Source organism: Molothrus ater, chromosome 1, assembly GCF_012460135.2.
Source record: "Molothrus ater isolate BHLD 08-10-18 breed brown headed cowbird chromosome 1, BPBGC_Mater_1.1, whole genome shotgun sequence".
NCBI classification, from domain to species: domain Eukaryota; kingdom Metazoa; phylum Chordata; class Aves; order Passeriformes; family Icteridae; genus Molothrus; species Molothrus ater.
The window spans coordinates 102,923,802-102,939,411 of record NC_050478.2 but is presented as its reverse complement, the minus strand read 5'-3'; the positions used below and the strand labels follow the sequence as shown (position 1 = coordinate 102,939,411).

The 15,610-nt window shown below is 39.8% G+C and overlaps 1 protein-coding gene across 1 annotated transcript in view; it reads left to right on the top strand.

Moving 5' to 3' along the window:
- ARHGAP28 (Rho GTPase activating protein 28) overlaps positions 1 to 15,610 on the top strand; it is a 72,595-nt gene that overhangs the window by 26,317 nt on the left and 30,668 nt on the right. Inside the window, exon 2 of the mRNA XM_036406502.2 lies at positions 14,594 to 14,793. Coding sequence (XP_036262395.2) covers positions 14,594 to 14,793 — 200 coding nt within the window. The remainder of the gene's footprint in view (positions 1 to 14,593; positions 14,794 to 15,610) is intronic.

Genomic DNA, 15,610 nt, shown 5'->3' with positions numbered 1-15,610 from the left:
TAGTTTTAAGGAAACTGGAATCTTGTTCATGCAGTCTAAATAAATGGGAACAATAGACCATCAACCCAACACTCACAAACAGGCTCTCTCCTCTGTTCCACAAGGATTCCAGGGGATTTTTCTCCTACTGACTGCCTGGCATGACACTCACAGGTCTGCACCTCCAGAGTAAACATCAGGAGTGCTTGTAGAGTTTCTTTTAGCTGTTTTTGCACTGGGACAGTTTTCTCACATACTGAAATGGCCAGCGCAACCTTTCTGGTTCCAAAGTCCCCCTGCAGCAAAATATCATGAGCTAGGGTCATGACCATCAGCAGAAATAATACTCCTTGCCTTGGGGAAAATTTTTCAAGTATTTCTTACCCTGTTATTTCCTCCATAGGGGCAGCATGAGGCCTATACTGGGGGTCAAAGGGAAGTCTGAAATTGCATCAGATGCTGTAGAGCAGCACAAAATTATGACCACGGTCAAGATGATGAGTACATAATTGATTTTAATTGACTTTGATCAGGATGAAAGAGCAAGTATTTTCTTCTTCCCTTGTCAAACATGAAGTCTCACTGAAAGGAAATCCAAGCAGCTAATATCTCTGGAGATTTGACTTTTGATCCTTAGATTCTAGATTGATTTGTTTGGAAAAGTTAGTCTAATCAGTGGGATTATTGAGAAAGATCTACTGGAGAATTAGACTCCTAACACCAGTCGAGTTTCCAAGTCGCAGCAGTGTTCTGTCAGCATGGGAGATAGAGTTTACTGGCATAAATGATTATCCAAGCTCCTTTTTCTGATTTTGTTACCCATTTCTCATATGAGTTGAAGAAATCTGAAAGATGTCCCATCACTGGGTTTTCCTGTGTTTGCTCCCAGTGATCATGTATATACCATGAAAAGGCAGCTCAATCTTAGATGTTACGGCTTTTTAAGGCAGGGCTTTACAGGAAAATTGCAAAGTGATTCCTAATTCAAAAAGTCTCTGTGAAGCACTGAAATGTAGATGTTTCTAGACAGCTAAAAATTCTCCACTGTTGAGGTTTTAAGATGATCAAATTCTGATGAAAATTAACCTAGCAACTCTAGGCAATATTGTATTTTTCCTCAACACTTCTAATTACTTCTTACTAGAAAGTCTCTTAAAATACATTATTTTGGAAAACCTTAGGTAGTGAGCAGCATCTAAGTTATCATAATGATACAGCAGTCTTCTAATTTGACAGATCTTTGTCCCACGCAAATTATTCCAACTTCTTTGAAGAAGAAGTTTTCTTATTTTGATTTATGTTTTCATTAAGCAACTGATTAGTGTTGATCCTCTGCTTCATGTTGTATAAAACATTCCTTTTTATGTGTTATCCAGACTTTTTCACAATGGCTTTTAGGAGATTACTAAAATGTTCCCTCCCTTTGTTGCTATCTTTGTTGTATATTCATACATTTATTTATATGTGAGTACAAATCCATATAAATGTATAGTAATCTTCCCCTTAGGATACTGTGAATGTATGTCATAAAGGAAAGGAGATTAACAGTAGAATACAATACAAACAGGCTGACTTTATGGCAGTCTTGCAGAAAATCCTGCCAAGCAAAAGAATAAATAACAGCTGTGTTAATCAAAGACAAATTTAAAAGATAAGGCTTGAATTTAGATGGTCAAAGTCCCAGAAAACTGGGCAAGATTAATGCCCACAGAAAAAAGAACTCCAAGGACAAAGAATGTAATAATATACAGTTAAGTTGAAGGGAAATTTTCAAAAGTTCTCCTGTGATTTAAAGGCCTAAGTCAAAACTGACTTTGAGAGCAGGAGCATTTACTTTCCTGTAAGTCCATAGGGTTTGTGCTCTGGAATCCTTCAGTCTTTCCTGAAAATAGGAGTTGGGTGATGGCCTGCCTTAGTCCCTTTTTGGAAGCATAATCTGTAGCCACCTGAAAGTCTAAAACATGTTCTCGTCCAAGCAGAGGCTGAATATCAACCCGGGCTACTGACTCAAACCAAAGAACTAAAGGTACGAGCAACATTATTCCCTGTTTTACTGGAAAGCTGTGTGTCATCTGGTTTGGATTAAACTCACAAAGATGTGTTAGCCTGTTCAAGATCCTATGGAAGCATTTTGAATCAATTGTAACTGACGTAAATATAGCCCTGGACTGGAAATCATCCAGAGAGAGAGAGAGCTGCAGCAGTTCAGCCAAGATGCATTATATCAAAAGCATGGATAAGTAATTTGGTGTCCTTATGGGAAGGATAGCATTACAGTTTCACAACATTCATAAAGTGCCTGCACAGTGAAAGATCTAACACAGTCATTAAAAGATGGATGAATGCCTGATGAATCTTCACCTCCTATCATGGATCATGGCTCTCTTATCTAGGCAGGTGTGGGAAGAGGAGCATGAACCCACAATGACAGAGGGCACAACAACAGCTTAGTCGTACTCCTTTGACAGGAGTATGTGAGCTTCCAGACATGATTTACTGTGTTTGCATAGCAATATTAATTACTTTTTAGTGGTTATCTTGACAAGAATATGTACAAGATTGCAAAGCTCAGATGGAAACTTCAGCCAAGCTCTGTAGGACTTACAGAAGCAGTCCTTTTACTCACAGTGTACCATAGCTTTAAGTCACAAACTAGTACTCGTATTTTTTAACCCTCTTCTGTAACAAAACATTTGTGTCATTTTGGAGATTTCATTTCACCTGCCTCCATAATTTTTAATTGATGTCCTTGGAGTTGGGATATGATGAATTAGCTCTTGCCTATATAATTAATAAAGTGCTACAGGGAGTGGTTGAGGTGTTTTGATAATTACCAAATTCTGCTGTTATCTACTGCATGATGGCTTGACATCTGGGTTCAGACTCTGGGCTATGACTGGCAGGGAAGTACTCAGCTTAAAGACGAAATTCTCTAAAGTCCTCTGTTCATTGTCTCAGCACAACCTGGTGCACACCCCAAAGAGCTTACAAAAAGCCAGGACAAAACAGTAAATGTCAAAATAACCAAGAGTAATCCCTTCTTGTAATACACAATGTCTACAAAAGGTGCTGAGGAAATTTCTAGTGCAGCTCTGGGCCATCTAAGGTTTCTACTTCCCAGGAGAATGTGAATGGGCATTTTGTGCCTTTGTTAAGATAGTTCAAACTAAGGTAACCATACCTCTATGTGTCTTGAAGTCTTCCTCTCAACGAGAGCTTTTTTTTCTGTGAGATTTCCAAGAGCTAGATCTTACTCCCCCAGCATCAATACTAAAAAAAGTTAGGAAAGTCAAACCTTACGCACAGGAGTCATTTGGCTGACTTCAACAGGACTGCTTGTTGGATTCAGAATTACTCACATCACTGAGGCACCATATTTTGTAAATATTAATAGCCTCTGTAGATCTAAGAGCTTCAGGAGCTGCAGTATATTTGAAAACCTAGTTTTAAATACCTGACATGGTATAGCTTTCCTCAGAGTCCTCATGGATGAATTATTTGAGACAAACCTTAAAAATCATATAGGCAGGAGAACAAAATGGTAGTTGAAGGAAACTGGAAAGGTGTTGTATTGAAAGCATTTTGTATTAGTTTTCCCATTTAAAAGGTGATTTTTCTTGTTCTGGTATTTGCCTTTTTTATGGGTATTGTGAAAAAGTGTGTCTTAGTCTAAGAATTCCTGCTCTCACTGGAGTCCTAGTGGTTTGGAAGCACCTCTGATTCATTTGACTGCTTACTACATAGAAAGGTCATGTTTTTCACAGGCATGTAGTACAAACATTTGGACACAATTAGAAAACTACCACTTAAGACCTTGAGGGTGTTGTCTTGACAGCTCTCATGAAGATGTTCTTTCCATCTTTTTACCATAAGCTTAGAAATCCCTTTAAGATTGCAGAAAACCTTTTATACTCCACTGATAGGAACTGTATGGCCAAAGTATAAGAAAACGCATTGTTTTTTTTCTCTTGAGTTCTTCATTCCTCCATTGAAGACCTGAGAATATAATAAACTAAATTTGATTTTGTGGTTCACTGTTTTCTCTTAATCTGGGAATTTCTGCTCTTTAAAGGTCTGTGAGGACCTATTTGGTGTTCCCTGTCTGTTGTGTTTGTCTCCATGAAATTTTAGCTTACGCTCATTCTCAGCTCTTTTCTGTCACTTTTTAAGATGTCATTTGCCATCACCTCACCATGACCTTTCATAGTACTGGCAATGCTACTAGACTTACCTGCCAACTCCAGAGGTTCTTGCCAGCACAGTTTTGTACCTACATTTTAAATGAAAACTCTCTAGACCAATCTCCAATAGGAGTCTTCTACCAGCTTTTGATTTAAAATTAGATTTATGTTTACACAGTTATGTTTGTATAATTATTGATGTCCTGAATAGGAGAGATTATCAAATAATATACTGAAATTTAATTTTAAAGTGAGTAAAACTGCCTAAAATTTTCACTAAAAGAAGATGAGTGAAGTAGCAAGAAATGCAACCTTCAGTGTTCCCCACAAAATGTGGGTCAAAAGCCTATTCTGATACAGTATTCTTCTTAAAGCTTGAAGATGAAATGTGCACCACAGTTAGTAAAAACATCTATTGGTTCAATAGAGACAAGAGGATTTACTTCTGTTAATATTGCCTGGCTGTTTGGGACTTTTTAGTCATTAATTTTTGTAGAATCTAAAGTGCCCTCATTGCTTTGACTGAGCTTTTTACAAATATTTGAAACTGAGTGGAAAGAGGGGCTGGTGTGTGACTTCTGCTGATAAGGAAATATGACAGTCAAATGCTGCTGGAGAAATGTGGGAATATATCCACCAGCTGCAATGGCCATCCCGTGCCCTGTGTGTTTTGGCAGTGATGTCACCTCCCCCCTGCACAGAGAGCCCTTCTCAGTTTCTCTGCTTGCTACACTCCTACAGAGCCTCTCACCCACCCAGCAGCACTCGATTTCTGGAAAATGGGAAGGAAAGGGAAAGAAGCAGAGTTCAGGGACGTCTGCAGACAGAAAGGGGGACAGAATTAGAGATGAGGCCTCACATTGCCTCAGGTCATCAACAATAAAGTCACAGACCATTCAGGTCATTGACAGGAGTTTCCACATTGATGTATTTTCCATCAGTTTTCAGCTGATGTATAACCATTTCTGTTCAGGTAAAAATAGAAAGCCAGTGCTCTGAGATATTCTCCATCTATATTTATTTATTCATTGCACATTCTTTATCTACACTGCTTTTTAAGCACTCTCATTAACAAAAAAACAGACTATTCAACAAGTGTGGAACAGTTTCCAAAGTAACTCATAAAATCTTTACCAATGTACTTGAGTGGCAGAAAATAAAATTAAGCCCACATCTTGATTTTTGTTTGGTTACAGAAATTTCCAGCAACTTATTCATTTCTTCTGACTGATTCAGTATGGCACAAAGTACAGTACAGCCCAGAAAATACAAGCTGAGAGTCCAGAATTGCCAGACAGCCAACCCAGAACTGCCGAGAAAAACTGAAATGGTGTACATTTGCTCAGGAATTTTTTGTGATTTGTAATAACTTCAACATTAGCAGTACCACAAAGAAGGATGTTCTGGATTTAAACATAAGGGATAAATTAAGCCAATGGGGTTGTAACAGTCTATTGCAATCTGAGAATCTGATCCAGGATTTTCATGATGATGAGAAGTTGTCCATCACTCTGTCAAAAGATTCAAGAATATCTTCAGTGAATAAGCTTTTTTTTTTTCAATAAAATAACTTTAAAGGTAGTGTTTTGCTTAGCTTTAAAAGTTCAGTGTGTTACTTTACTTCGGTCCAGTCCTGTGCATACTATTAAGCCCAATGTTCAAAACATTTTGTCATGAGTACCATTCATGATGAAAACGTAAATTAATACATTAGAGTTTACTTATTCATAGTTTCTAGCTCAGCCATGGCCTTCAATATAAGTTAAAAACATCTAAAGGAAAAGCCAATAACTCAAGTAATGCTTGTTTGCTTGGGTCCTGAAGCCTTTGAAAAAAGTGTAATGGGTGGAGTGGTGACATTTACTTGAAAGCATTCATTAATTATAGGAAGGAAGAAAGTAACTGCTGGACTTCACTTAAAACTAAGCACAAAGAAAACTTCAAACACATATTGCATGACTTTAAGCTCCTATTTACATGTTCACTCTCTAGATGTATCTGCCTCCCTTCATTATTTATATCAGGACCTTAAAGTGCTTACATTTGCAATATATGCAGTTTCATTCTACCTTCCAGTAGACAATATAGTCCAGTTCCTTATGCTCTTACCTTAAGTCAACCAAAATTACTGACTTTGTCTTTTGAAGTGTTTCAGAAAGTCATACAAATACTCTGAGTTTCTTAATGATAATAATCATTCTGGTTGAAAGGATAGCTCCTCTAGAATGATATAAAAATAAAAATGTATATTCTTTCACATTTTCATCATAAATGCAGGCAATGTTAGAAGATTTATTGAAAGCTGTAGAAAGTTTGATCCCTTGTGTTTCAGTGCTTCATTGTGTCTGCTGAGTATTTTAAGATTTATTTTTCTTTAAAAACCCTAATTTGTGGTTCTAGAGCCAAAACTCTCCTAATATTGTCAAGTTTACATCTCACATAGATTTTACTTTGTTGCTCCTTTGCTTGGTCAATGATTTGAGCCCCATTGGAGCTCTTCAACCTGTGCATTTCCTGTAGTTTTAACTATCCTATTGTGTTATAAATAATGAATCCGGCTAAATGTGAGTTGCTGGCAGAGGCTAATCAATTTTATTGTGAGAAAATATTCTGGATCAGTCTGCACATTACTTTCCTCCTCCTCCTCCTTCTAACTCTTGGTACTTGTAGTTGCACACAGAAGGATGCTCAGTGACCTGATGTACTCCAGCTGACATGAGACCATGCTGTACCCAGGGAGTGTTTACAGGGCTCTTGGTTACCTTAGAAGTGACACTACCAGAGCAGTAGGAAGCAGAAGAGCATGACAGCTTCTCCACTGCCTTTTGTGAGGTTTTCCTCACTGCTACAGATAGCTCTCTGAGGAGGGACTGAGCGCATGCAGCAAACAGCATCACATTTCGTGCAGTACCAGTGTTTAGACAGAATCTAATTTATTTGTGCTTCCTGCTCTCCTTTTCCTTCATGTGACTCTTAATCATCTTTGCTTTCTACTTTAGTTAACACACTGCTTTCCCTAAACTGCAGAACAAAACACTCCTGCCTCATGCTATTTGTGTGCCTTCACTGAGTAATTCATGCCAAGGACTCGTAGCAAATGCAGGGCTGCCACACAACCTTTTTTCAGGGTCAGTCCAGGTGGAATCTGAAGGGTTTGCCTTGGATTTCGAGTGCTCAGCTAACTAGGATCTCTCTGGGTGAGTGCCAGATGGAATTTATGGAGGCATCTACTCAACAGAAGTGGATAAATTGTACAGTGCATGTGCAGTGAGCCTGGTGCTCCCAGAGTCTTTCATCGGCTCTAACTGATAAAGTGTGACATCCAGTGGGTTCAGTGCTCAGACACAAGTCATTTGTACTGTAAAGGCACAATAGAGCAAACATTTTCTGGAAGCACAGGGTTTTCTAAGCCCACAGTACATGGCCCACATGCATATGTTTCTTTGTCCTACCCTGGATACATGGATTTGTTTTCATAGAAAATAAATAGGTCTTAGGCAAGCATCATGACAACAAAAGAATTTGTCACTTCTAACAATAAATATGTGTTGGAAATGTTTAAGGTGTTTGAACCAGCTGCTCATGTCCAGCTTTTGCCTCCTGTAGGTCGTGTCCAGATGTTTCTTATCTTGCCCATACACACTGAAAATTACATGTAACACATTCTGCCTTGATCTGTTCATGTTCTTGATCATCAGCATTGAAAACTGGCTTATACTGCTTCCTCTTAAAGTATATGAAAAGAATTCTTTCCAATTAACTTGAAAAAAATGCTTAACAGAACATACTCTTGTTAATCATTTGGGAACCCCTTCTGCCCTTTAGCAACAGCTTTGTTAGGAGGAAGATGATGAAATAGAGTCCCTTTCAGCTTTTGACAGACACACTGCAGCCATGTAGTGCACTGTCTCTGTTGCATCGGGCCAGCGCTGAAGTGATGTGATTGCCAGAGTGGAGGAGAGGTCTGGGTTATGTCCCCAAAGGTCACTGTTGCCAGCAGGCAATACCTAGAGAGTATATTCCCTGAACTCCCCAAGCTCAAAGGGTTTGATTGTGAGAGCCCTCACACTGGAACCCACAAACAGAGAGAGATTCTTCTGCAATCTCCATGCTTGGCTGAAGAGGGGCCACAATGTGGCCTTTGTTACGGCAGGGAACTTCCCTGCCACTTACAGGGATGTTGCGTAAGAGACAGCTGAAGAACCCAACGTGAAATGCATTTTTAAATGTTGGCAGGTAACACTGGCATGCAAATTCTGCAACTCAATCTCCTAACTTCTCTTACTACCTTGATGAATTGCAGACAAAATATAATTAAATAAACAAAGCTTTTAATTCCTGTAAATATTACAGATCTTTTTTCTCTTAAGTCTTTAAATCTTAAGATCCAGTAGACAACCTCTTTTGGTCCTAAAAACCATAGAAGCATAGAACATCCTGAGTTGGAAGGGACCATAAGGATCATCATAGTCCATCCTCTAGCCCTGTGCATGACACCCTGAGAGTCACACCATGTGCCTGAGGACATTGTCCAAAGTCTTAGGGAACTCTGTCAGGCTGATGCTATGACCACTTCCCTAGGGAGCCTCTTGCAGTGCCCAACCACCCTGTGGTTGAAAAAATCTTTACCTAATATCCAGCTCAAACCTGCCTCGACCCAGGTTCATGCCATTCCCTCATGTCCCATTGCTGGTCACCATAGAGGAGATCAGTCCCTGCCGGGGCTCTTCCCCTCACGTGGAAGCTGGGGACTGCTGTGAAGTCTCCCTTCAGTCTCATCTTTTCCAGGCTGAAAAAACCAAGTGATCTCAGTCACTTCTCATACAGCTTTCCCTGTAGACAGTTCACCATCTCTGTAGACTTCCTTTGTAAGATCTGTAATGGCTTTATATCTTATACTGTGGCTCCCAAAGCTGCCCCAGTGCAGAGCAGAGCAGGACAATCCCTTCCTTGCCAGGCTGGCCATGCTGTGCCTGATGCCCCCAGGACAGGCTTGGCCCTCCTGGCTGCCAGGGCACGGCTGACTCATGTACAGCTTGCCATCAACAGGACCCCCAGGATCCTTTTTTGTGGTGCTGCTCTCCAGTATTTAGCTCCTCAATCTGTGCATATATCCAGGGTTGACCCACCCCAGGTGCAGAATCTGGAGTAAAATTCAAGTTGACAGAAACATATTTTGAAGAATGTTTTGTAGAATACAAAGACAGGCAAAATTGAGAATTCCTGTGTTTTGAAATCTAACCAATATAGTAAGGTGATAGCTTATTTTCAAACCCATCTTTGTTAACAAAGAATAATGAGATTCACATGTTTTTGGAGTTCTGCTGGGCCACAGGTTGAGAAAATTAATAATGAAATAAAACCTTCCTTTGTCTCTCACTTAAATACTCTTTTACAAAGCAGGGTAGTGTGACAGCAAGAGTGAGCATGATATTTAAATATTTGCTATACCAGATGCTAGAGAAAGGACAAGGAAGCTTTAGCATCCACTCTCTACAATTTGCCTAACATCTGCAAGATAATCAGAAACAGAAGTGTGTAGATGGAGTTGGGGGGATATTGTCTGATATATTCCCTTCTCTGTGATCAGAAGCCATGAAGCATGGGGAGAAGGAAATAAGCAGACCACAAACAGTGCAGGAACAAGGTCATCAGGAAGGAACCAGAAGATGAGAGATTTGGGTCAAGAGTGAACTGTGCACAAAAGTACTATTTCCCATTGCTGGTCTCTTCCTTTGCCTGGAATTTGTATACATTTTATTTAGAGAAAGAGATATATTGGTACATGACTGCTAAAAATTCAGAACAGTTCTTAATAATAAGGAATAAATGTTTTTCCCTGTGAATGCAAGCTACTATCCCCTTTTTTAGATGTGGGAAAAGCTGAACAGGTAGTTATCCTGATAGAATTATTGCAGTGTGAAAGGATGGATCTTCATCTTACAATTACCTGGGCAATTTGATTGCTTCACCTTTCCTATTCTTATAAATGTGACTAATTGTGGTGAAGCAGGTTCAGGACCCACTGAATGAAATGAAGGATAACAGCCCACAAGAATAAGATGTCCTCTCCCTCTGTGTAAACAACAATCAAGTGCTGTTTTAACTACAAGATGGCTTTATTGCTCCCATTTGTTTTATGGATTCTTCACCATCCATTACTCAGCTAAACTCAAAATAAAAGGCTGGCTTTATCATTACTGAGCCTGTGAGCAATCATTAAGTGTCACTGAGCCAGCTCTTCGTGTGGTTTTACAAACCTTTATTTTGAGAATAGGGTGGGAACAGCTTATTGGATCTGGCTTGGTTATCCCAAAATTGATGGGTGGTATCAGATCCTGAACACACTACTGCAGTACATATGCAAGATAAAATATAGGGTCAGGAGGCCTGTTTAGCTGATGCATTTCATCAGTGTTATAAATATACACCAGGCCAAAACCAAAGTCAAACACAGTTGAATTAGCTTTCTAGCGCCCCATGGAAATACCCTCCTTCCCTGCAATAGTTTTTCCATGGAAAGCTTTCTAAATTATATCATATTTCTCTTCCTGACACTCTTTAACTCTTTCTTCTGCAAGTGTCCAGTAATAGACAAGTTCTTTGATAACATTAGTTTTTTTCCCTTCTTTTTCTTTTCTTTCTCAGTGTTTTATGTGGCTTTTCTTTTTTATTTTATTTCATCCTGAAAAACATTTCAGCTCATTCAGTGGAGTTGCTATAATTTTTGCTCAGTGCTTTTAGTTTCATACTCCTCTCCCAACTTTTTCCATCGAGGAAGCCAGGATCTGAGATCCCTCCCGTGTTTAATTTAATCAGCATTTCAGATTAGCTCACTACTACCCATGTGTGTGAGGGAACAAAAGAAACTTAGCATGAACTTTGTGACTGCTGCTTGCTTAACAGAACTGGTTTACCACTTTCCTGTAGAAGCAGCAGAATCAGCTTAGTGAAAACTTTTTATTGTTCTGAACTTCTCTTGAGACACTGAGAAAAAAAGACCAAAACAAAGGATGGCTTGAGGGTGAAAAAGGTGTCAGGAACAGAGGTTGTCTGCTGCAGGGGTTCCCAGGTAACAGGCAACCTGGGCTTCTTTAGCTATTTCTGAGACAGGCAGATTGCTGAGTCAGTGCTCTTACAGTGTCCTTCAAGAATTAATTAAAAGCAGTGAAGAATATGCTTTGCTTCCTCAGTAGGATTTTTTTTTTTCCTGAAACTGTTTTGAGCAGCTTTGGCTGGAGGAAATGGGAGACAACTGCCATTATCACATAAAGGCAAGACCACTTCCTCCAGGACAAAAGTCACAGGTATATGGGTCAAAACAGCAGCTGGAAGAAAGCTGGAAGTCTTTCAAACACATGAGCTTTAATTAGGCAGACTCAGAATAACTGGAGAAGGTTTGTACCAGGCCACCTGGAAGCAAGCTTCAGATGTTTACCAATAAGGATAAAGCACCTCTGCTTAACCTTTCTTGTTACCAGAATTTTACACAGCTTGATTTAATCTGGGTTGAGATAACAAGCCTCAAATATGGAGTTCTCAGGAACTTTATTCAGCTGATTTTCCAAATAAGCTCCACTTGTAATATTGTTGTAAATGCACATTAATTACACAGGAACCTTAGACATATTTGGCAAAGCTGGTTGCCACAGCAGTTGTTGCTGTTTTACATGGTCTATTTCAGCAGTTAGCTTTTTGGTATGGTAATATTACAAAATAAGCACACCCACTGTGGGGAGAAAAGCAGCAACCCACTAAGCCTCTTTCTTCCTAATATGGTGAAATAAAAAGCCTTCGTCCAAGCCAGCTGAAGTGCTGATGGAGCCAAAGCCCAATGATCAGTGTGGTGTGGCGCCTGAAGAGCACAAAGGTCATGGTCAAGATTCACACTGGGAGGGCAGGAAATGTTTAAATTCCCTGAGCATGACTAAATGATGGGAGCCAGTGATGCTATCAGTGGTGCCCTCTTCTCATCCCAGCTCGTGTTTGATTCCAGAATGGTGAGAGTGTTCATTCCTGCAGTTGCTGGCTCGGGAGCTCTGGGCTGTGCTATATAGCATGTGTAGGGACCTACTTTCCACAAAGGTTTATATTAAGCAGGGACATGAATTTCTCAGTGAGAAGCAGTGTTGGGGTCTCAGGCCCCAAGCTGAAGAGGAGGCTGGTGAGGGACAAGCTGTGGCAGGAGGACAGACAGCCCTTGGTGTCTCCTCTGCTTGCACAATGTCCAGTGAACAGAGGCCCCAAACACCACTGGAGTTCAGGCAGCTTTGCCTTTTTCCTTATTTGTGTTCACTATCATCTTTTAAACAAGTGAGCTCAGGTTTTCACAGCAACAAGCAATGGGTTGGTGGGTGCTGTTTGCCCCATCCCACCTAGCTCCCAGATGAAGAACTCCCAGATTCTCAGGAGTTCTGCTTCTGCTGGTTAAAACCTCTGCTCAGGGATGCTTGGTACAGTATTAACTCATCGTATTTAAGTCCAGTGATCCTTGCATTTTTCTTACTTGCTAATGTGAGGATGAGACATAGATGAATCCACAAAAGAAAGGGAAATCCATACAAAAACCCCAGAGGCCAACATGTCCAGATGCATAATTCCAGTGATTGTAATTTATCAGGTACCCCAGCCATGTGAGGCTTTGGGAATAAAAGCCAACTGAAACTCACATCTCCCCAGAGGGAGAGCTACAATGAAAGCATTTTAACCACACTTGTGTCACAAATTCCTCTCGCATTTGGCGACTGTGGCTTGTTCTAATTAAAACAATAACAGTTTCAGCGCTGTGTTTTAAAGCAAACAAACTGTTTATGAGGGGAGGAACGGAGAGAAACACTGAAGACAGCACTTCTCTTTCCAGAGAACGTGTCTCCACCACCACATAGCGTGTTCTCTCCTGCTGCAATGTTGTCACCCATCAGAAAGCTTTGCTTCCAAGAGCACAGGGGCTGATTTGGCAGATGAATCATCCAAATTACACCTGTGAGTGTTCAAAAAGAGGCAAAGGCCTGAGCTTTGCCTTTTATAAAGCCTGATCATGTCCAAAGCTGGGTTTGTTGTGCTCTGTTGTTCCCATCACAGCTCCCCAGCCTGGAGCTCAGATCTAGCCCAGAAGGACCTGCCCAGATAAAGTGGAGAGGCCCTGCAAGCCCCAGGGAAGCATCCAGCCCTTCACTGGCAGGGAAGGATGAAGCAGAGGCAGCAGTGCAGTGAGGGAGAAGCATGCTCAGTCAGCTTTATGAAATAATACATTGTTTATACATCCATTAGGAAAACTTTGATAAGGAGGAAAACACTGAAAAGGAAATATCTTTTTTTCTAGTGGAGTAGAAGTGATGCCTGTGGTTTTAAACAAAGGCGTTTTGGCAGGATCATGCCATACAGAGGAGGAAGAGAAAGGGAAACTGCATTTGAATTAATTCAGATAAGTGAAGGTCAGAAGACCTTAGGTCAGAATTTTCCATTAATTCCTATGGTCTAGCTCTCTGCCAAAATTCTGTTACCTCCTAACTCCTTTGTGCAAATATTGTTGTGGTTATTACTACTGATTGCTGTATCTACTGCAATTACACATACAAAAGCTGTTTACAGTATTGCAGCCATAATAATGCAAAAGAACAAAGTCAGACGATTTTCATGGTGGGTGTTATATGAGATTTCGAATGAATTTGTATCTCTCTTCAGCTGCAAGTACTTACAGTGGGGAAAAGACAAGAACAAAAGAGCAAGGAGCAAACTTTGTTTTAATTCAATCCCTGTATTAAATCTTGACTTGAAACTTGATTTTTGGTGAATCATAATTTTTTTGAACCTCTGATCAAAACCTTTCTTTGACATAGAATATACTACTTTAATTCAAAGTCAAATTTTATTTGAAATTTTTTTAACTTAAGAAAAGAATCCCAAATCTTTTTTAAAGGATTTTCAAATAAAAAGTAATTATTTTTCAAAATTGAAATCTTTCAAGTTTTTTTTTTCTTTTTTGGAGTGAAGATGAGTTTGTAGAATATTTCAGTGTTCTCAATTCTAATTATTTTTCCCCAGAGAAGTTTTCACTGAGGCATTTCAGCCAGTAAGCAAAACAGGAAGAGATAGAAACTGAGGCAAAAAGAAGTGAAAATAGTTTTCCAGTGTCTCTTTAGATGGATACCAGTATTGGAAATAGAAATTGCATTTCCTGAGTTCCCCCTAGACTGGGAAATACTGAAGGACATTAAAGAGATAAATTATCAGATGCAAAATACATGTCCAGCCATTATTGTTATGAGCAGTGGAGATCATGACAATTACCAGGACTGTGTACTTGGCCTCTGAAATCTTGTCCCTACTTCCTGGTACAGCCACAGGTCAAGCACTGGTTGCCTGCTCCATTTGCATGGCACAAGTTAGCGTGATAGAAAGATGATTTTCTTTTTATGGCTTTCTCTTTTCAGAAAGTCTTTCTCTCGTTGTCGAAGAATTAACAGGATGCTTTCCAACGAGTCAGTACCTCCTGCCTTCAGTCGCTCCAATTCTCAGGCCTCCATGGACAGCACTTCCATGGAGGACTTCTGGTGTGAAGTAGAGAGCATCAAGGAGAGCAGAGAAGATGGATCTGAAGAAGCAATGCTCTTGGAGTTCAAACCTGCTGATGGTGAGCACATGAACACCACTTGTTCCTCATTCCCTGGCTTTGCCTCCTCTCTAAAGAGCCACGGCCTGATCTCCTTCCTCGCGTCACTCAGTCTGAGCAGAAGTACTAGTCTGGGTCTATAATCATTGTAGCTCCTCTTATAAACATCACAGTTAACCACTGGCAAGAAACAATAATTGTCTGGTTTAGGCACTGAAGCCACTAATTAACTTCTGAAGTAAGTTTTGTTGCATTGATTTTATTTGTGCTTTGGGAAGACAGATACAGTGTAATTCAGAAAAGAGAGGCACTCAATGAAAACTAAATTTACAGCTTTAAATAGATTAAACCAAAACATTTAAAGTAGCAAAATGTTAATTTAGTATGCTATAATTTCAAACTTTCTGGCTTTTCATAGGATATGATTCAGAAATAATTAAAGTCTTGAAGCAGTTTTTGGGTAGATTTAGTATTCTCCTATCAGGAATTTGATATCTGCCTGTTTCTCTGAGATTGCCCAATTAAGATATCGTTCAAGGAAAGTTTAGAGGTAAGTCTGAATGTAGCGATGCCTACATTGTTCAGGCTCCCCACTTGACCAAATTCATTCATCACTTATACAACATGTCCTGAAGGTATTACTGCCTCATTCTGTTACCTTAATGTTTTCCCCTCTCGTTAGGCACTGTGTTTGGAAAAACATGCAGTATGTGATAGCTTGTTGCAATGCACCTTTGTGCTTGCACAAGAGGATTTGATAACACAAAGAGGATTGATACATCTAGAAAAGTGGTTCTCATTTTTTTTTCCAGTTAGGACCCCCGTCACAAATGTATTA